The sequence below is a fragment of the Microcebus murinus genome, chromosome 2 (genome assembly GCF_040939455.1).
Source record: "Microcebus murinus isolate Inina chromosome 2, M.murinus_Inina_mat1.0, whole genome shotgun sequence".
NCBI classification, from domain to species: Eukaryota; Metazoa; Chordata; class Mammalia; order Primates; family Cheirogaleidae; genus Microcebus; species Microcebus murinus.
The window spans coordinates 24,963,855-24,986,126 of record NC_134105.1 but is presented as its reverse complement, the minus strand read 5'-3'; the positions used below and the strand labels follow the sequence as shown (position 1 = coordinate 24,986,126).

General features: G+C 37.7%; 1 protein-coding gene and 1 long non-coding RNA gene across 5 annotated transcripts in view; one reads left to right on the top strand and one right to left on the bottom strand.

Moving 5' to 3' along the window:
- Positions 1 to 22,272, bottom strand: part of LOC105871765 (uncharacterized) — a 52,294-nt gene that overhangs the window by 9,773 nt on the left and 20,249 nt on the right. The gene's annotated exons all lie outside the window — the stretch shown is intronic.
- The window catches only part of ZMYM6 (zinc finger MYM-type containing 6), a 35,906-nt gene continuing 19,670 nt past the window's right edge, over positions 6,037 to 22,272 (top strand). Inside the window, exons 1-6 of one of the 4 annotated variants that reach the window (XM_012765278.3) lie at positions 6,037 to 6,172; positions 7,360 to 7,526; positions 15,537 to 15,621; positions 16,094 to 16,343; positions 20,478 to 20,649; positions 20,746 to 20,937. In XM_012765278.3, coding sequence (XP_012620732.1) covers positions 7,434 to 7,526; positions 15,537 to 15,621; positions 16,094 to 16,343; positions 20,478 to 20,649; positions 20,746 to 20,937 — 792 coding nt within the window. In that variant the 5' untranslated portion in view covers positions 6,037 to 6,172; positions 7,360 to 7,433. Of the gene's footprint in view, positions 6,173 to 6,278; positions 7,527 to 15,536; positions 15,622 to 16,093; positions 16,344 to 20,477; positions 20,650 to 20,745; positions 20,938 to 22,272 lie in introns of those variants that run through there. The other 3 variants (XM_012765274.2, XM_012765273.2, XM_075996386.1) reach the window with 3 other exon arrangements.

The following is a 22,272-nucleotide window of genomic DNA, read 5'->3' as shown; positions in this document are numbered from 1 at the left end:
AACCTTACTGGGATTTACTCCCTGCTCCCCAAATCACATTCACACTTCTTTCTGAGACAGAAGCATCTCTACTTTGGATGTGTCAGATTGCTGCGGCATAATGCCCTTATGTTTCTCAGAGGCCATTTTGTCTAGGGGAGATGGTTTATGAGGCACTGCTCAACTCCTTATGAGGTCTTATAGCTGCAATCTTGATTTGATCTTGACCTTGAGGCCACATTTTTACCTGCAATGTACTAAATTTTATCTTTGTTCTGAAGCCATTTCTTATTTTGATGATCTTTTGCAAGCTGGAGAGACTGTCCTGAGCCCTTTATATTTTGTATAGCTTCTGCTTGAAAACTGGATAGTTTGTTCCTTAGCTTGTCTTTTTTTTTTTTTTTTTGAGACAGAGTCTCACTTTGTTGTCCAGGCTAGAGTGAGTGCCGTGGCGTCAGCCTAGCTCACAGCAACCTCAAACTCCTGGGCTCAAGCGATCCTCCTGCCTCAGCCTCCCGAGTAGCTGGGATTACAGGCATGCGCCACCATGCCCGGCTAATTTTTTATATATATATCAGTTGGCCAATTAATTTCTTTCTATTTATAGTAGAGACGGGGTCTCGCTCTTGCTCAGGCTGGTTTTGAACTCCTGACCTTGAGCAATCTGCCCACCTCGGCCTCCCAAGAGCTAGGATTACAGGCGTGAGCCACAGCGCCCGGCCCTTAGCTTGTCTTTTGTAACACCACATCATAGATGATTCAAAGAAATCAATGAACGCTTTTAATATTTTGCATGGAAGCTAGATCCACAAGGTCATGAGGTATGTTTTCTAGCTTCTAAATGATCACAAGGGACAGTGCTGCCAAACATTTTGCTATTGTATAAAACAGGTTAGTCTTTCTTCAGGCTCCAATAACAATTTCCTCACTGTCCTCTTAGCCTCCACTAAGTCTCCTTGCAGTCTTTCCCGACTCTGCCTGCTACCTGGTCTCAATGTCAATGTCATATGTTTTACATTTTAGTTATGGCAGTACCCCATTTGTAGATATCAGTTCTGTAACAGTTATTTACTGCTACATAACAAAGCACCCCTTATTATGTAGCAATAGGTGCTACAATCATCTGGTAACCTTGAGGATCTAAGATGGTTTCACTCACCTGTATGGGGACTTGGTGCTGGCCCTGGGGCCACTTTCTGCATGTGATTACTCATCAATGAGTACTTTAATCCATCTAACCTGGATATGGTGGTGGAACTGTTCCAAGATGGTGAAAGCAGAAGCTGCAAGGACTATTGAGGCCTATGCTTAGGAATTCATATGGTATCACTTATGTAACATTCTGTTGGTCAAAATAATTCACAAGGCCAATTGAGAAATAAGAGGCAGGGAAACAGATTCTGTATTAGTCAGGGTTCTCTAGACCAACAGAACCCAATATGATGTGAAGATGATTTATTATGAGAAATTGGCTTGCATGATTATGGAGGCTGAGAAGTCCCACAATCTGCTGTCTGCAAGTTGAAGACCCAGAAAAGCCAGTGGTGTAATTTTTTTTTTTTTGAGACAGAGTCTCACTTTGTTGCCCAGGCTAGAATGAGTGCCATGGCGTCAGCCTAGCTCACAGCAACCTCAAACTCCTGGGCTCAAGCAATCCTCCTGCCTCAGTCTCCCGAGTAGCTGGGACTACAGGCATGTGCCACCATGCCCAGCTAAATTTTTTTTTTCTATATATATTAGTTGGCCAATTAATTTCTTTCTATTTATAGTAGAGACGGGGTCTTGCTCTTGCTCAGGCTGGTTTTGAACTCCTGACCTCGAGCAATCTGCCTGCCTTGGCCTCCCAGAGTGCTAGGATTACAGGTGTGAGCCACCACGCCCGGCCTCAGTGGTGTAATTGAGTCTGAGTTCAAAGGCCTGAGTATCAGGAGAGCTGGTGATATAAATCCTAGTCCAAGGGCAAGAGAAAATAAGATGAGATGTTCTAGCTCAAGCAGTGAGGCAGGAAAAAAAGAGAGGGGACAAATTCCTCCTTCTTCCACCTTTTGTTCTGTTCAGGCCCTCAGTGGATTGGTTGATGCCTTCCCACATATGGGAGGGCAATCTACTCTACTGAGTGCACAGATTCAAGCTGATATATGAAATTAACTGTCACAGACTCTCCCTCTTGTTGGGAGAAGTTGCAAAGAATTTATGGCCATGTTTAACCTCCAACAGGTAACTGCAAAAATCCTAAAGTAAATGTAACATTTAATAATTAATTAATGAAAGCAACAAGATACAGATACCAAATATTACCATTTCCATTCAACACATTACTACAGGTAGGCCAGAAAAAGACATAAAAGTTATATGATTGGAAAAAAAGAAATAAAATTGTCATTATTCTCTACATAGTTGAAAACTTAGAAAATCCAAAAAAAAAATGGTCAAAACATTAGAATTAATAAGTAAATTTAGCAAGGATGCTAGCTTCAAGACCAACATACAAAATAAATTTTATTTCTATATACTGGAAACAATTAGAAAATAAAATTTTACCATTTAAAATAATATAAAATATCAAATGCCTATAATAAAGCTAACAAAGATGTGTGCAATCTCTATACTTAAAACTATTAAAACATTATTAACAGAAATTAAAGACACCCAAATAAATAGAGAGATACATCATTTTCATGGATTGGAAGATTCAACCCTATATGATACTATTATTAGTTTCCCAGGGCTGCTATCACAAACTACCACAAACTAGATGGCTTAAAGCAACACAATTTATTATCTCACAGTTCCTGAGTTTAGAAGTCCAAAATCAAAGATCAGTAGGGTCATGCTTTCTGTGAAACTTGTATGGAGAATCCTTTCTTGCCTCTTCTAGCTTTTGGAGTTTATTGACAATCCTTAGCATTCCTTGCTTGTAACTGCAGTACTTTAGTCTCTGCTTCCATTGTCACATGGTGCTTTCCTCCTATGTGTGTGTCTCTGTGTCTTTTTTCCTCTTATAAGAACACCAGTCATATTGGATTAAGGGCACACCTTACTCCAGTAAAGCCTCATCTTAACTTTGTATCTACAATAACCCTATATCCAAATAAGGTCACATTCTGAGGGGTAGAATTCACAAATATCTTTTATAGGGGACACAACTCAACACAATGAATAACAAATGCCAATTCTCCAAAACAGGTATACTACTTCTATGCAGTGCTAAACAAAATCCCAACCAATCCTAAAATTTACAAGCAAAGTTTTGTTACAACTGATGATCTGATTCAGAAATTTACGTGAAGATGTAAAGGACCAAAGAAAGCCAAGACAATCTTGAAGGACATAATGGCAGGGAGGACTTTCTCTATAAGGTGTCAACATTTATTATAAAGCTGTTACAAAAATTAAGACAGTGTGGTATTTCTATAAAGAGAGACAAAATGAATAGACTACCTAGTCCTGAGACAAACCCATGCATATATAGACTACTTACATATGACAAGAGTGTCAATGCGGAGTAGGCTTTTCAAAAATAGTGCTTAATCAATTTAATATTCACATGGAAAAGATAACATCTGACTTATCTCACGCCACACATAAAACCCAACTTCAGGTGGATTATAGATCTGAATGTGAAAGACAAAGTTATAATACTTCCAGAAATTTCCTACCTTTGGTAGGAAAATATTTTTTTCTTTTTTAGGAAAATATTTCTTAATGGACCCAAGCAGCACTAAGCATACAGGTCTTTTATGTTCATCAAAAGACACCAATAATAGAGTGAAAAGACAATCTACTGAATGGGAGAAGATATTTTCAATATGTACAGTAGTACTCCCCTTATCCACAGGGGATGTATTCCAAGATGTTCCACAGATATCTGAAATTGCAGGGAGTACTGAACCCTATATATGCTATGTTTACCCATACGAACCCTCTTTTATAAGACCATTAATCCCATTCATGAGGGATATGGTTTAGATGTTTGCCCCCTCCAAATCTCATGTTGAAATTTGATTCCCGGTGTTGGATGTAGGGCCTGGTGGGAGGTGTTTGGCTCATGGGGGCAGATCCCTCATGAGTGGCCTGATGCCCTTCCTGTAATAATGAGTGAGTTCTCACTTTATTAGTTACTATGAGAGCTGGTTATTTAAAGGAGCCTGGCACTTCTCTCTTGCTCCTCTGTCTCTTTTGCTCCTTTTCTCACCATGTGATGTGCCTGCTCTCTCTTTATCTTCCACCTTAATTGGAAGGTTTCTGAAGCTCCTACCAGAAGCAGCTGCTGATGACATGCTTCTTGTATAGCCTGCAGAACCATGTGCCAAATAAACCTCTTTTCTTTATAAATTATCCAGTCTCGGGTATTCCTTTATAGCAACATAAAATGGACCAACACAATGAGTATGGAGTCCTCATGGCCTAATCATCTCCCAAAGGCTTCACTTCTCATCTTTGGGTTTAAGTTCCAACATATGAATTTTGAAGAGACTCATACATTCAAACCACAACAGGACTTATATTTAGAATATATACCATAAAAAAATGACAGACAATCCAATACAAAACTGAGTAAGAGACTTGAACAGGCACTTTAAAGAGAGGATATCCAGATATCCAAAAATATGAAAATGGGTTTAATGTTATTAGTAACCTGGGAAATGCAAATTAATACCACAGTGAGATACCACCATACCCCCACCAGAATGGTTATAATTAAAAAGATATGTGGTAGTAATTATTGGCAAGGATGTTGGGCAACTGAAATAGTCATACATGGCTGGTGGGGAGTGTAAACCAAAACAGCTACATTCTAAAATTCTTTGACATTGTCTACCTAAATTTCACATATACATAACAAACTAATTCACTGCTGGATATAGACCCAACAGAAATGTGTGCGTATGTGCCACTGTTAAATAAAAATTATAGGAGGCTGTTGTTTTGAACTAAGCTCCTGTGCTAGGTCCCAATAGACCAAACTAAAAATCAGAATGGAGTCACTCATGCTGAGGTCCCATGTCACACAACTGAAACTAAGTTGTTATCTGACTCCCTAGAAATCAGAGGGGCCACGGGGAAAGAGAGAGTGAGAGATAGATAATAACAGCCTGATTTCCTAAACAAGCCAGTTTTAATCTGCATGATAATGAAATTTCCCTGTTTTAATCCTTATTAAAAAAAGTAAAATGAAGTAACCTATGTTAACCAACCAGTTATTTCTCTATTGTTCTGTTTCCCTGTTCCTGCTTTACAAGGAAAATAACTTTGAGATGACCAATCTGTTTTGTATTCCTTGTTTCTGTTTTCTTCAGCCCTTCCTTGTCTATAAAACTTACTTCCTCTCCTCAGCTCACTGGAATACTTATTTATATCTTATGGAATGAAGTGTTGCTTGAGTCTAGAATCACAAACAAAGCCAATTGAGATCTTAAAGCTAAACTTGCTGTAAGTTTGTCCTTTAATACTACAAAATACAAGAATGTCTACAGCTGCATTACCTCAAATAGCCAAAAATTGGAAACAACTCAAATGTTCACCAATAGTAGATGATTATATTGTAGCATATTTGCACAAGGGAATACTATACAGCAGTTAAAAATGAATAAACGGCCACACAAACCATTAACGTATCTCTGAAACAATGTTGAATTAATAAAAAAAAGCCAAGTCTTGATTTTGGGCAAGTTAATCTCTTCATTTATATCTCAAAGATAAAAATGTATACCTTTTAGGGTTGTGGTGAGGATTAAGTGGGATGATACATGTCAACTATTTAGCAAGCACTTGGCTTAATAAATATTAGATATTATTTATTACCATGTTCCTCAGCAGGCCACCTTTCTGGAAATGGGCATTAAAGGATGATGCAGCATACCTAAAGGGCCTTCCAACGTCCCTGATGTTCTTCCCTAAACCCCATCTTTCCTCCATCTTTTCACAACTGAGCCTGGGTCTCTTTAAGAAGTCAACCATAACTGAGGAAAGAGGAATGCTGGGAAGGGCCACACAGCTCGTGTCTGGGGCATGACGGGAAAGATGGGCGGAGACTAGGGCTGCGCACGCGCAGTTGGCGGGGTGTTGCGTTGCGATGGATCAGGCAGAATTCCAGTAAGAGGAAATAATCCGGGTCCAGGCGCGGGGGGCTTGGGTCCCATTCCCGGTTCCCCGCCTGGTGCATCTCCCGGGAGCAAGCAGGCGACAGAAGGTGGATGCGCTGCGGTGGCACTGGAGGGGCGGGCGGGGCGGGGCAGGGGCCGCGCCACGTGACGAGGCGGCGCGGGCGGGGGCGGCGCCAGGCGGGCTGTGGGGCTGTGCTGCAGCTTTCGCCTCAGGGACGCGGTGACAGGCACTTGCGGGTCCCGTGCTCTCCCACGGAGATTGCGTTGCCTCGTTCGTCCTCAATGATGGGCGTGGGAATTCTTGGTGGGAACGAGGATTTCGGAACGCATGCAATACTCAGAGGAAGGATGCGCGCCCATAGATTGTTGTGACTGTGGCAAGTGGTCAAAAAGTTCTCATCTTTTTTCAGAACTGGCTTTTAAACCAGCTGTCCATTTCCGTGCCGGGCTTGACTGTTTGGTTAAAGACAACTTTGGAGAGGTGTTTTTGTTGTTGTTTTTTTGTTTTTAAATTTCAAGTTGAATCCCTTCTGATTAGTACGTTTACTTTTAGGGAAAGGGAATCTACTGAGTGGCCCATAGAGTTTCTTGTCTACAGGAAGGCGATTGTGAAGCCGGCCTCAGAGAGGCCTGACCCCACGGAGACCCTGAAAGTTGCAGGTGACCCACTTTAAGAAAGGGCATACCTATTGTTCGCTTGTGATGGATGGCATCTTGATTTCTTATCCAGCGTTAGGCCAAGAAATTGGGTCCTTTGGGGGGTCTCCGGTGAGGGCTGAATTACAGGTTAAGGGCAGGGCAGAGAGGTGGTTGTGTACCACTTTGAGAAATAATAGCTGACTTGGGCCTCCAAATATTAATTCTGATGGAGTCAGAAACTGTTTCTTTTTTCTTTCTTTATTTTTTTCTTTTCTGCTGGCAGGAATCTGAAGAAACTGTTTCTTGAGTCCATTCTTTTCAGAGCTTGGTAACTTCCTCCCATGTCTTGGACAGCTATTCTCATTCCCCTCAACTGCATTCAACATATATAAAAGACCAGAGTGCTTGTCTTTAAAGATATTAGAGAAGTGGGAGCTATTGCTGGAAGACTGTTTTGTTATGTGAAGGTGGCTACTAAAGGAGCAGAATGCAGGTAGAGAGAAAAAGCCAGAAGAGTTGTTTTTCAAATGCTCAGCCCTGAAGCCTTCTGCTCAACACAAAGCTTTTAATACAGACAAAAATGAAGAAGAACAAACAATAAACCTGAATACCAATCCTTTATGTTGTGTTTTAGGTGTCCAGCGACTCATTACCCAGAAGAAATCTATTAGTTTTAGTCTGGGGAACTCTTTGAGATAAAAAATTAGAATGAAGGAACCTTTGGATGGTGAATGTGGCAAAGCAATGGCACCACAGCAGGGGCTTCTGGACAAAATTAAAGAGGAACCTGACAATGCTCAAGTAAGCATTCAACTTGATCTAAAAAAGTGTTTTAATTCCTTTTCTGTCTGGTGAATTGAAAATTTTAGTTAGGCAGTTTCTGGTTTATAAGTTAAAACAACGCAAACTGACTTTATTTCCCCATTCAACAGGTAAATCAGGTTTTTTGGTGTTTGAATGAAAGATCCTGGTAACTATGTGATATTTCTTTTTTGTAAAACAAAAGTAATGTGTGTTATCATTTTTCCATACTTGGTACTTTAAAAAAAATTCTCTTCTATCTGATAGTAGTTTCCTTTAAGTTAAGTATTATGGTCAACTCTATGCCAGGCTCTGGGGATCCAGGAGTGAGCAAAGGCAGCTTAGTCGCTTTCCTTATAGAGATGATCAGTTAGTAGAGAGCAGAGAGATTGTGCAAGTAATTGATCAAATAATATATATAATTACAAACTATGACAAGTGCTCTGGAAGAAAAGCCTAAAATGGGGAATCTGACCTAGGTTTGGTTAGGGGCCGGGGGTTGTGAATGACTAGGAAAGGCTTCTCTGAGGGAAAGATTTGTAAGCCGAATTATGAAGAATGAATTGATTAGGCAGAGGTCATGGAGGAGAATGTTCTATACAAAAGGAATCAAGAATAAGAAAGCCCTGGGTTGGAAAGATGCATGGTTCTTTTAAAGAATTGCAGGACCAGTGGGCCTGGAGCATAAAAGGTATGAAAAGTGTAATGATGATAATGATCATAACAACAACCATAATAACAGATGGTATTAATATGTCAACATGTATATATCATAATGATATGTGACATTAATATTAATTTATTAATACTTATGTGTGCTTAAGAGTGTGTCAAGCATCATTCTCAAAACCATATTATTAGACAACTGCACTCATGTGTATCACAGCATTATTCACAATAGCAAAGATATGGAATCAGCCTAAGTGTTCATCAACACAGGACTGGATAAAGAAAATCTGGTATATATACACAATGGAATACTATGCAGCCACAAAAAAGAATGAAATGTCTTTTGCAGCAACATGGATGGAACCTGGAGGCCATTATCTTAAGTGAAACAACTCAGACACAGAAAGACAGAAACTGCATGCTCTCACATAGAAGTAGGAGCTACATGATGTGTACACATGGAAACAGAGTGTGGAATGATGGATAATGGAAACTCAGAGTGGTGGTGAGGGGTGGATGATGGGAGGTTGCTTGGTGGGTACAATGTGCATTTTTTTCAGTTATGTATGCACTGAAGGCCCTGACTTCACTACAATGCATATATCAGTGTAGCAAAATCACACTTGTACCCCATGAATATATGCATAGAAAAAAATCAATGGGAAAACCCCATATTATTATCCCCATTTTATAGATAAGGAAACCAAAGCACAAAAAAGTCAGTTTACCATAGATCATGGTTAGTAAATGACAAAGACTGGATTCAAATTTAGGTGGTCAGACTTAAGAGTCTGAGCTATCCTGCTTCTGTGATAAGGCTCTGTATGTAGTTTGAAGCCAGATCCTGCAAAACGTAGTGGGCTTTGTTATGAATTTTGTCTTTATCCTAAAATCACTGGGAAGCCGTTGTAGGGTTTAGTTAAGTGGGAAAGTAAGATGAAACAAATTTGTGTTTGGAAAGATCATTCTGGCTACCCCTTAGGGACCCAGATTAGAAAGCACAAAAATTAATGTGGAGAGACTAGCTAGTTTTTTTGGCAAGAACATGTTTTTCTGGCCGGGCGCTGTGGCTCACGCCTGTAATCCTAGCTCTTGGGAGGCCGAGGCGGGCGGATTGCTCAAGGTCAGGAGTTCAAAACCAGCCTGAGCAAGAGCGAGACCCCGTCTCTACTATAAATAGAAAGAAATTAATTGGCCAACTGATATATATATATAAAATTAGCCGGGCATGGTGGCGCATGCCTGTAGTCCCAGCTACTCGGGAGGCTGAGGCAGAAGGATCACTCAAGCCCAGGAGTTTGAGGTTGCTGTGAGCTAGGCTGACGCCACGGCACTCACTCTAGCCTGGACAACAAAGCGAGACTCTGTCTCAAAAAAAAAAAAAAAAAAAAAAAAAAAAAAACAAAAAAAACACTGCAGTGATGCCATGGTACTCTGTAGATCTGATGATATTACTCCTCTTAAAGACCTTGTCTCCTCTTGTTTGATAAAGCATGCATTTTTTAGTGTGACATCCATTTATCATGTTTAGGCCTTTGTTTCCCTCTTCAGTGTCATCACTCATTCTTTCTGCCTTTTGTAATCTCTGCTCCTAGAACTATTTGCAGTTTACTCAAAGTTATCTTCTGTTCAGTTTTATTTCCGTGCCTTTGCACATGCCATTTCTGCTGCCTGTGGAAGAAGAAATAAACTAAGTAGGCTGGCAAAAATTTTCTTCTCTTTTAAGATATAGTTTAATTGTCACTCAGAGGTAGAATCAGGCATTCTTTTTTTTTTTTTCGTATTATATAGTGTCTTCACTCTTATTAAGGCATCTATAGGTCAATGAAGTTTGTTTTCATACTGACCATACTAATTCTGCATTTCACTCCCCCCCACCATTCATACACTAAACTGCAGTTTCTTTAAAGGCAGAGATTATTGGTCTTATTTGACTTGAATCACCAATTCCTGCTGAAATGACTGGCACAAAGTACATGTTCAGTACTTGGAATTAAGGAGCTTCTGTTTCACGGATAAGGAAACTGAGCCTGAAGGAATAAGTGACTTTACCAGTGTCCCATGGTAAAACTGTGATACAAACCAGTTTTTATTCCAGATCCAGTATTTCTTCCATTATACCTTGCCAGAAATATATATAAACTTAATATTGTTAATTGTTCTTTCTGAATATAAAAATTGTGATATTGAAAATCTCCCTAGCAGCTTAGATTGTACATTTCTGTGGATAGGGACCTCCTTAGTTCTCTTTGGTTTATATTAATGCTTTCAGATGAATAGGCTGTATTTTTTCATGATTGAGGGTATGGACTATGATAGAAAGGCCAACTGAACAAATCGTGTGTGCTATTTTCCATCTTGCATTGATGAATCTCATTTGAATATTGGCAAATAGGCAAGAAATCAAAAATGTTTACTATTTTCTGATATATGAGTCTACTGTGGGTATTAAAGTTATAGTTGAGCTCTTGTTCATTCATTCAGTGAGTTTTTATTCCTGTTTACTATAATCCATAACACTTGGACACTGTTTTAAGTTTAAGCAGTTTACATTTGATGCTCACAGCCCTAAGTACTCTTTCTCTCCCCACCTTACATATGAGAAGCAGAGACATAAATAATAACTTATTAAAGCCCACACAGCTAGTAAATGATAGAGGCAGGATTTGTACCCCAGTAGTCTGGTTCAAGAGCTCAAACCCTTAACCAGGATGGTAAGCTGTATTAGTTACTTTGCTTTCAGAATAGCTACGAAGATGAAAAGATGGGGCCTCTGCTCTCAAGGCAATTGATAGTGTAATGAAGGAAAGTTACCAGAATGAGAGAGGTAGTATTTGTTGAGAGACTGTGCCTTGCCAGAAGCTACGTTAAACCTGTCTTAAGCATTCTCATTTAAACCCTACAACCATATGAGGGGAGTATCCTTACTTTTTTTTACAAATGAGGAGACTAAGGCAAGGAGAAGTTAAGTAACTTATTCAAACTTGGAGGAACATCAGAGCTAGAATAGGAACTTAGTTTTAACTGGCTTTAAATTTGTATTCTTTTTGTTGCTTTTTGCCACCTCTGTGCAGATAGAAAATCATAATATTATGTTTTGCTGGTAAAAAAAAAATATGTAAGGTACATTGGGAGCGTAGGGGAAGGAGCCCTAAATCTGTCTGGGAAGGAAAGGAAGGATTTACAGAGCAGGTAGCAATTGAGTTCCAAAAAATGATTACAAGTTTCAGACCGAGAAAATAGCCTGTGCCAAGTCATGGAAGGCTAAGGGAATGTGGTGTGTTTAGCGGTTGAGTATTTCAAGAGAATAAAGTGGGAGAAGGGAATAGGTTTTTTTTGAGTCAGAGTCTCACTTTGTTGCCCTGCCTGGAGTACGGTGGCGTCACCATACCTTACTACAACCTCAAACTCCTGGGCTTAAGTGATCCCCCTGCCTCCACCTCCTGAGTAGCTGTGACTACAGGTGCCCACCACCGTGATGCCTGGCTAATGTTTCTATTTTTAGTAGAGACAGGTCTTGCTCTTGCTTAGGGCTGGTCTCGGAACTTCTGAGCTCAAGCAATCCTCCCATCTTGGCCTCCCAGAGTGCTAGGATTACAGGTATGAGCCACCGTGCTCAGCCAAGAGAATAGATTTTTAAATGTTTAGGTAGGATTGATCAAATTTAGAGATTACATATGAGGCTAGATGAACAAAGAAGAGTCCAGGAATACTTACAGGTTTCTGGTGATACTGTTTACTGAGGGGCTAGAATAGGATTTTCGGGGAAAATAAGGGGAATTTGGGATCTGTTGTGTTTAAGGGACTTGTGGGACATTCAAGTGGTAATTTGTACTAGGAGGCATCTGGGATTTAGAGATTAGAAAATTCCCTACCTGGAGGTGTAGAACTCCCAGAAAAAATGTAGGATGCTGGGTTAAATTTGATTATCACATAAATAATGATAATTTTTATATAAGTATGTTACATGTAATACTTGGAATATATTTATTCTAAAACTTATTTGTGATTTAGCCAAAATTCAAATTTAACTGAGCGTTTTGTATTTTTATTTGCTAAATCTAGCAACCTGATATGTGATAGTTGAAGCCAAAAATGTGGATGAGATTGTTCAGAGAACAAGAGTAAAAGATGACAACAGAGCTCAGAGTAAAAACCAGTAAAAACCTGGAAAGTGGGTTAATTTAGGGCTTCAAAATAGTTTTCTAACCAGCAGCTTCAGCATTACTTGGGAATTCATTAGAAATGTAAGTACTCCTACTCATTCAGAAACTCTGGGGCTGGAGCCCAACGATCTATGTTTTGACAGGACCTCCAGGAAATTCTGATGCCACTGAATTTGGGAACCACTGATTTTAAGGGTAAATATAGGAAGATCAATGAAGGATACTGTCTTAGTGTCTTAGTCATTTGCTGCTATAACAAATTACCATAGATTGGATGGGTTATAAACAACAGAAATTTATTTCTCACAGTTCTGGAGACTGAAAGTCTGAGATAAGGATGCCAGCATGGTTGCATTCTGATGAGGGCCCTCTTCTGGGTTACAGACAGCTGACTTCTTTTTTTTTCTTTTTATTTCAGGATATTATGGGGGTACAGACATTTTGGTTACATGTTATAACTTTGCCTCACCCAAGCCAGGATTAGAGGTGTGCCCTTCCCCCATACAATGCTCAGAAATAACATTTGATCCAGCAATAGCACCACTAGGTATCTGCCCAAAGGAACAAAAGACATTCTATAATGAAGATATCTGCACCTGAATGTTTATGGCAGCCAACTTCTTATTGTAGCCTTTCATGGTAGAAAGAGAGCTAGCTTTCTGGCCTCTTATAATGACACTAATGCCATTCATGAGGGCTCTACCCTCATGACTTAATTATCTCCCCAAAGCCCCATTTCCAGATACCATCATTAGGGTTTCAACATAGGAATTCTGGGGAGACATCCAATCCATTGCAGTTACTAAGAAGAAGTAATGAAGTAACAGAACCAAAAGACAGTGGAATCATTGGTGGCGTCAGATGTGTATGAGAGGCCAATTAAGATAAAAGCTTAAAATTTGGATTCAGTCAAAAGGCTGCACTCAGGGATCTGGAAGGCCACATGTGGCCCCAAGGCTGCAGGTTCCCAGCCCCTCTTAAAACCGTTTCAATTGAAACATTAGCCTGATTGCACTGGGTTCAAGAGGAAATCAAACCAAGGAAGTAGGGAAGGAATGAAGCATGTACATTTTCTCTAAGTTTGTTTGTAAAGGGAGACAGAAGAGAAGGCAGTAGTTCCTAAGGGACCAGATTCATTGTAAGCTGAGAAAAGACCAGTATAGAGATGGAGAGATAGGATGGAGTGCTGAAAGGAGAGGGAAAGGGCTCCAGAAGAACAAGCACAATTTTAGTTGTAGCTAAGAAAGTTGCCTTTTCCTATAAGATAGGATAGTTTGCTGATTAATTTGTAGGTATGGTTGTGGGAGGAATCAGGATGCTGGAGTTCTTAGTTGCTTCTTTTACTTGGTGAAATTGAAGTATCAGTGAGCAAACATATGGGGGGTTGGAACTTGGGAGCTGTGACGGTTTAGAACCATTACTTTGTGAAGTAAAATAAATGGATCAGGGAAATTTAACAGGAATATTAGAAAAATTTTAGAAATTGGGTTGATGATAAGCCAAGGTAATTTTTTATTGAGTCTTAAGCATTCATTTTGGCAATTTGAAGGTGTATATAGTACTTTTAACTTACTCTTCTTTTTGCAGGTGTCAATAGATAAACGTTATTTAAGTATAATGTTTAAGAACATCCACTTTGGATTGAGTGGACTTAAATTCATTCATTCAACAAATGTTTATGAAATGCCACAGTTATGAAACTAATAATAAGAACTAGCATTTTTGTGTGCATATCATGCTTGCTTTTGGCTAACTGTAAGATATCAAGCTTCATATTTTATTTATACTAAATCATTTACCTTCCCCAAGCTACCCCCCCCCCCGTGAGTTAGGTAATATTATGTATATTTTACAGATAAGGATATTAAAACTAAGAAAGATTAAATACTTTATTTAAGAGCCAAGATCTCATCTGTTTCTGTCTGCTGTTAGAACCCATAGTCTCCTTTAATGTGTTATGTTGATTGACTATGCTGAGCTATGGTCCCTGTCTGTAGTGGACATGGTTCTTTCAGTTTAGTGTGCATGTAGTGAGGAATAGGAGTGTTAGGCATTAATCAAATTATCATCCAAATAAATATGAAATGATATATTATGGTAAGTGCTACGAGAAAAAGGAGATAGGAGAGACTACAACAGGGGAACTTAATTTCACTTGGGGGCCAGGGTTTTAATTCATTGTAGTAATTATATTGTATTTACTTATTGGTGAGAGTGATAACATGGGTTTTGGAACAGAGAGACCTGGGTTTGATTCCAATCTATGCACTTGCACAACTTTGAGCAAATTGCTAAACATCTCTAAGCTTCACTTTCCTAATCTATAAAGAAGGTATAAGTTCTACCTTCTCTTGGTGCCATAGTATACATCATGAGAAATAGTAAATTAATGCAGTGATTTCTAGTTGTTGACAATTAATAGTCTAAAGAAATTTCTAAACCAACTTTGGAACTTACATAGTCACTTATTTTGCTAAGTCGAGAGAGACTAAAAATAGAACTGGCATCATCATTGTTTCAAAAAAAGTAAGACTGTTTTTTAAAACTTTTTGTTTTGAAATATGTGAGATATTTTAACACAAAAATAAATAAATAAATAAGGTTGTGTGGTCTCAGAATAAAGGACAGTCCTTTTCAAGATAGGTATTTATATTTTTAAAATATTTTTCATGATTATATTTTATTTAAAACATTTTAAAGAATATATTAAGTATGATTTGGGCTATGATGATTTTATGTATAATGAGCAGGCTGCACTGAAACTCTTGTATTTTTTCTGCCATTAACAGATAGAACAGTTTGTAAATTTGTTGGCTAAAATTATTAATTTAGATCCAAACTCTAAATCATTCAGATTTAATTTTACTTATTGCTCCCCTTTAAACATAGCCTAAAAAAAAAAGGTAGTGCTCAGCATTGGAATAGCCATCTATTACTTCCATATATCAAGGTTACATTTGAAAAGTAGATATAACTGTTATGAAAGATTCTTCAATTCTAAAAGATTGTCTTTGTAAAGATTAGTCTAATAATTTGCAAATTTGTACTTTTCAGGTGTTTGTGAAGGTGATTATGATTAGAATGTATAACACATGAATATGACAGAATTCTTTTTTGCTTAAATTTCTACTTAGATACATTATATATTCATTTCTCTTTTTTCTTATCTTTAAAGGAGTATGGACATGCCCAACAGCCAAAAACCCAAGAAAGTGAACTGAAAATTAGTGCTGTATTTTCAGTTAGTGACAGTCCTCTTGGTAAGAAATAGAACTGTACAAATTAATTACAATTAATATTTGTTTATTCTGACTAGTAAAATAGAGGGAGAGTACCTCATCATTTATGTTTTTCTCTTCCTTTAGAGCTGTCTTTTTTGAACTGTAGGTAGCTGGTCTACACTAGCAGTTTAATAAGTGAAATAGAATAAGATTATATCAGTGTGATGCATGTAGTAAGGAAATGTATTGTTTCATGAACTTTCTATTCCATTTATTAAATTATACACACCCACATGCAAATATATTTATGTGAGAAATGGGTTATAGTGTTAAATGTAGTTTTTACTATGGGTAATGGTAAAAATAAAAGAAATTGAAACTGCCTGTTTTGGAATGCTTAATGCCTTACTAGTAATGGATTTTAAGACTGAGGGAATTTGTTCTAAAAAAAGAGAATGTATATGCATTAGTGTCAATGCTAAAATTTTTTCTTCTTATTTTGTTTTTATAGCCCAACAATTGACGCCAGGCTTTCAGTTTTCTCTTCCATCATCTGCCCCAAATATATTGCTTCCTTCAGTTCCAGCCGTAGCTATTCAGGTTTTTTGTTCTGGCTGTAAAAAAATGCTGTCTAAGGGGCAAACTGCATACCATAAGACAGGATCTACTCAGCTCTTCTGTTCCACACGATGCATCACAGGGTATTCTTCACGTGTTTGCCTGCCACCTCCTCCCAAGAAGACCTGCACTAACTGCTCAAAGTATAAAATTCTTAATGACATCCTTTTTTACTTTACTTTTTCAAGTGTACATATAGTTGAGTTCAATCATGCTGTTGCTACTTTAAATATCTTTAGCACATTTCCTTGGAAATAGCTTTTTAGCTAATAGAGGAATTTTCAAATTCTATAGTTTTGCAACATTAATAAATGACTTGGTGTTAGGAGTATTGCCTCAACCACTTTTCTGTCTCTTTCATTTAAATTTTACTATGGAAAGAAACGACAAACCATCCTGTAATTGTAGATAACAACCATTTAAAGTTATTTAAGTTATCTTGAAAATTGTTAAGTATAGAATAAGATAATACTACTATTTTCATAATATATGAAAGTTATTTAATTCTTTAGAAGGTTAAAAACTCTTAAGTGGTCACAAAAATGTGTTTATTCCTAATATCCTTGTAAGCTTTTGTTGGCGTCATTGTTGCTTTATAATAATGCTTAGATGCAGAGAGGAAAAAAACATCAACAAAGTCACATAAACCTTTTCTTTTTCTTTTTTTTTTTTTTGAGATTAACCTTTCTTAACTTTAGAACATTTGAAGAATTTGACCTGTTTTGCCTATTTCTGTGGTAGTATAATTCCAGGAACACAGTGTATTCTCAGTAGTCACTAACAGAGCAAAAGAAGTTAAGAGCTTGGTTTTAGATTGTGGCTTCATCACTTGTTATCTTTGAGACCTTGGGCTAGATATATAACTTAAGCCCCTGATTATTTCTCATCAGTAAGTAATATTAATATCTGCTTCCGGGATTTTAGTGAGATAATGATAGCACATGGCCTAGCACATAGCAAGTGCTTAATAATAAATGGGATCCTATTATTATTTATATCATTATGTATTACTATTTATAATGAATGTTAGTATGTATACCAAATGTATAATTTGTAGGCCCCTATTTTTTTTTTTTTTTTTTGAGACAGAGTCTCACTTTGTTGCCCAGGCTAGAGTGAGTGCCGTGGCGTCAGCGTAGCTCACAGCAACCTCAAACTCCTGGGCTCAAGCGATCCTCCTGCCTCAGCCTCCCGAGTAGCTGGGACTACAGGCATGTGCCACCATGCCCGGCTAATTTTTTCTATATATATCAGTTGGCCAATTAATTTCTTTCTATTTATAGTAGAGACGGGGTCTCGCTCTTGCTCAGGCTGGTTTTGAACTCCTGACCTTGAGCAATCCACCCGCCTCGGCCTCCCAAGAGCTAGGATTACAGGCGTGAGCCACAGCGCCCGGCCTGTAGGCCCCTATTTTGTGTTTAGAAATATAGATATATGAGAGTTTATCTGCTTGGTGTGTTGACCTAAGGTAGATAAATGTAGGTCTAGCTAAAATGGAAATCTCCAACTAAAAAGGAGAGAGGAAATTTTTTATCTTTTACTTAAATACTCAAAATTAGTTTTGTTGTAAAATGCCCTTCTAATACCTTACTTTAACACTTTTATGTCATTCTCACGAAACTGATCTGAGAGTAAATTTAGTTTTCTGTTTTTAGATACTCTGTTTCAACATGTCATCTAAATAAAATGAATTAATTTTTTTTTTTTTTTTGAGACAGAGTCTCTCTTTGTTGCCCATGCTAGAGTGAGTGCCGTGGTGTCAGCCTAGCTCACAGCAACCTCAAACTCCTGGGCTCAAGCAATCCTCCTGCCTCAGCCTCCCAAGTAGCTGGGACTACAGGCATGCGCCACCATGCCCAGCTAATTTTTTCTATATATATTAGTTGGCTAATTAATTTCTTTCTATTTATAGTAGAGACGGGGGTCTCGCTCTTGCTCAGGTTGGTTTCGAACTCCTGACCTCAAGCAATCCGCCCACCTCGGCCTCACAGAGTGCTAGGATTACAGGTGTGAGCCACCACGCCCGGCCAAATGAATTAAATTTTAAAGAACATACCACAGCTTATATGCACAAATGCATGTTGTTTTCTTAAAAGGAGTCACCCTTGTCAGTCACTTTTTACCATAATGCTACTCTTATTCAAATAATTTTTGATCTCTTGATTTGGCATTGCCTTCAGAGCCTATGAAACATTCCTTTGGACTAGGTTAGGTGACAGATCTTATCTTTGCAGTATGGGTTGGATTTTTACAAATTGTCAAAGGCTACTATACCTTATCAGATCAATGTAGTAGGTGATTAATCTGAGTCATACTATTAAACATGAGATTTTTATGTTTAAAAATTAAACATTAAAAATTAAATTAAAAAATTTAAAATTTTTTTAAAATTAAAAAAATTGTTCTTATGTTTCTTATAAATTAAAAGATAAATTAGAAAAAAATTTTTGAGCTACATTATTGTTCGAAGAGTTGTGGTTTTTCCAAGTTCAATGTTAAGGTGTAACACTCATTTGGAAGCATAAGGTTTAGAGTATGTTCATATTTATGTGCACAGATTTTCATTATACAGTTTTTACTTATATATAGATTATGCGACTGGCAGATTCATCTTATTAAATAAAATTCTTTATTCTATTTTTAGTAGAAAAATAGCTTTTCAAAATTAATACTTCATCTGTGTATAAGCATATTCACTTGGTTTCCAGGATTCACTGTCATATTTTTATGGTTAAGTGAGTTTTAGAAAATTAAAATAATTTTTGTTGTTGTTACTCTTTCATGGTTTACCATGGAAAAGTACTGGATAATAAGGGTAGAGGAAAGGAGACAGGGTAGTAGGATGATTAACTCCATGGGCTGTAGAATCAGATTGCCTGGATTTGTATTCTGGCTTCCCTGCTTACTAGCTGTGTGACTCTGACAAGCTATTTAACCTCTGATTCAGGCTCCTCATCTGTAAAATGGCAATTATAATAATACTTACTTTATAGCATTTTTGTGATATTTAAATTGGATAATTTGAGTAAAGAGAACAATGCCTGGCACATAGTAATTATTCAACACACTAATTGTAGTATATAATATTATTGCCTTTATTGTTCCTTACTTTGTGGCCTGTACTACTGTTTGTAATTAATGACTGTTTCCTTCAGTTTTTATACTTATCAGAAAAATGGCAATACTTAGCCTCTGTTTTACTAGAGTATTGCTATTAGTGTTTGTCGCAATAATTAGCTCTCTTAAATTGGCTCTAGGAATCTCACAGAACCAGTCAATTATTTGTATTCTTCCTGTCTCATTCTTGTTTCCATATTTCCTGTGATACAAAGCCTTTACAGCTCTCTTGTCATCTGTTTCCTTGATACTTTCAGTGATAGCTAAATTTTATATATCATGGTTATTTTTTATATTAATAATAACCTTTCCTAGTTCATCTATTTCCCAAAGTCATGCATTTTTAATTTTTTAACAATTTTCATTTCTTGTCTCATTCATATTTCTATTCTTGGCAACTATTGGCTAGTAAGAGGACAAGTGTCTTGTGGTCTGGAGTTGTGGGATGGCCACTGGGTCTAGTCCCATTGGCTGCAGTGGATGAAACTTGGATGGAGCTGGTTGTGAATCTGGCTGGCTATATTTTATTTATTTATTTATTTTTTTTATTTATTTATTTTTTTTGAGACAGAGTCTCACTTTCTTGCCCAGGCTAGAGTGAGTGCCGTGGCGTCAGCCTGGCTCACAGCAACCTCAATCTCCTGGGCTCAGCGATCCTACTGCCTCAGCCTCCCTAGTAGCTGGGACTACAGGCATGCGCCACCATGCCCGGCTAATTTTTTTTGTATATATATTTTTAGTTAGTCAATTAATTTCTTTCTATATTTTGGTAGAGACGGGGTCTTGCTCAGGCTGGTTTTGAACTCCTGACCTCGAGCAATCCGCCCGCCTCGGCCTCCCAGAGTGCTAGGATTACAGGCGTGAGCCACCGCGCCCGGCCTATATTTTAAATATAATTCTCTCTTGACACATCTTTGAATTAGGTATTATTGACCCCATTTTACACATGAGGAAATTGGGATAGTAACTACAGCATTCATTGTCACTCAGCTGATAAGTAACAGAACTAATCATCAAACCCAGGTTTGCAGGTGCCTTATTCAGAGCTTTTTTCTACCACACAATAGCTGCCCCTAGTAAATGCTATTGTAGCTCACAAAGAGGAAGAAGTTACAGTTCTGAAGAACACATTTCACTTTGCCTTTCTTATTTATTTTTAGAGACATTTTAAATCCAAAGGATGTGATCACAACCCGATTTGAAAATAATTCTAGCAAAGATTTCTGCAGCCAATCATGCCTGTCTTCTTATGAGCTAAAGAAAAAACCTGTTGTTACCATATATACCAATAGCATTTCGACAAAGTGCAGCATGTGTCAGAAGAATGCTGATGTAAGTTACATTTTACCTCTTTTGGGGTTCTGCTCAAGGATCAGAGATTTTTTAAACTGACTGCTTATTTTATATATGTATGTGTTTATTTCCTAGATTCGATTTGAAGTTAAATATCAAAATGTGGTACATGGTCTTTGTAGTGATGCCTGTTTTTCAAAATTTCACTCTACCAACAACCTCACCATGAACTGTTGTGAGAACTGTGGGAGCTATTGCTATAGTAGCTCTGGTCCTTGCCAATCCCAGAAGGTTTTTAGTTCAACAAGTGTCACAGCATATAAGCAGGTATGATTATCAGTCTGTTGCATGTAGTTAGGCTGTATAGGGCTGAACTGCAAAGTGGAAGAGTGAACTCCTCCCATCAGTTCATCCTGGTGTGTGGTTTCCCTTCCAAAAAAATGGGATAAATTCTAATACTGTAAGGGATGATTGTGGTTGTGAGATGATACAGGTAAACTAGGTCCCTTTTTAAGGTTCTCTTCAAGGCTGAGAATTCATAAATGTCATTTCTTGATTTGCTATGAGTATGAAGTTTTTTGTGATACATCGATAGCAAAGAAAACTTCATATTGTAAATAAACCATAAGCAAGAGTTAAAAGATGATAAAATTGATGAATCTAAATGAAGCATATCTTTTTCATTTTAAAAAGTGTTTTGGAATGAATTGTAATTATTTGGGCAATATTGGCTTATGAGAATACTTTAGCTTATTTATTGTAATGAATAACAGATTATTCTGGTTACTAAATGTATCACTTTGTGTCAACTTAATTATTGCTGAATGATTTGTAGTTTAAAAAAAGTTATTTTTCTTAAGTATGTAAATGATAATTAAAAATATAAAAAATAAAAAAAATTTTTTTCAGTTGGCAAGTTTGATTTGTTAATTCCTCTGAGCAGTTGGTAACAGGCATTCATCTTTGACAAGTATCTTTTTTTTAAGAATTACCACTTTGAGAGTCTGGTTTCTATGTTCACAGGAAGAGAATCCATGTTGTTTTATGTATGATCCAAAAATCAGTTCTATTCCTAAAATTCCTAAAATTTTAAAAAATTTTGTAATGAGTATTTTTTTTTTTTTTTTTTGAGACAGTCTCGCTTTGTTTCCCAGGCTAGAGTGAGTGCTGTGGCGTCAGCCTAGCTCACAGCAACCTCAAACTCCTGGGCTCAAGCAATCCTCCTGCCTCAGCCTCCCAGGTAGCTGGGACTATAGGCATGCGCCACCATGCCCGGCTAAGTTTTTCTATATACATTAGCTGGCCAATTAATTTCTTTCTGTTTATAGTAGAGACGGGGGTCTAACTCTTGCTCAGGCTGGTTTCGAACTCCTGACCTCGAGCAATCCGCCTGCCTCAGCCTCCCAGAGTGCTAGGATTACAGGCGTGAGCCACCGCACCCGGCTTGTAATGAGTATTTTGTAAATAAAGATACATTTAGGTACAATTTCCCATTTTCCCTCTCTATGGTGACTTTTGAGACACCCTGTATTGGTTATATAAATGGTAGCCATTATTATTATTATTTCTTAAAACATGAATAAGCTTACAGGCAGATTTTATTATGAAACTCAGCTTGAAAAATGGGGAGTTTTGCAGGATCTCCTGATAAACATTAAATAT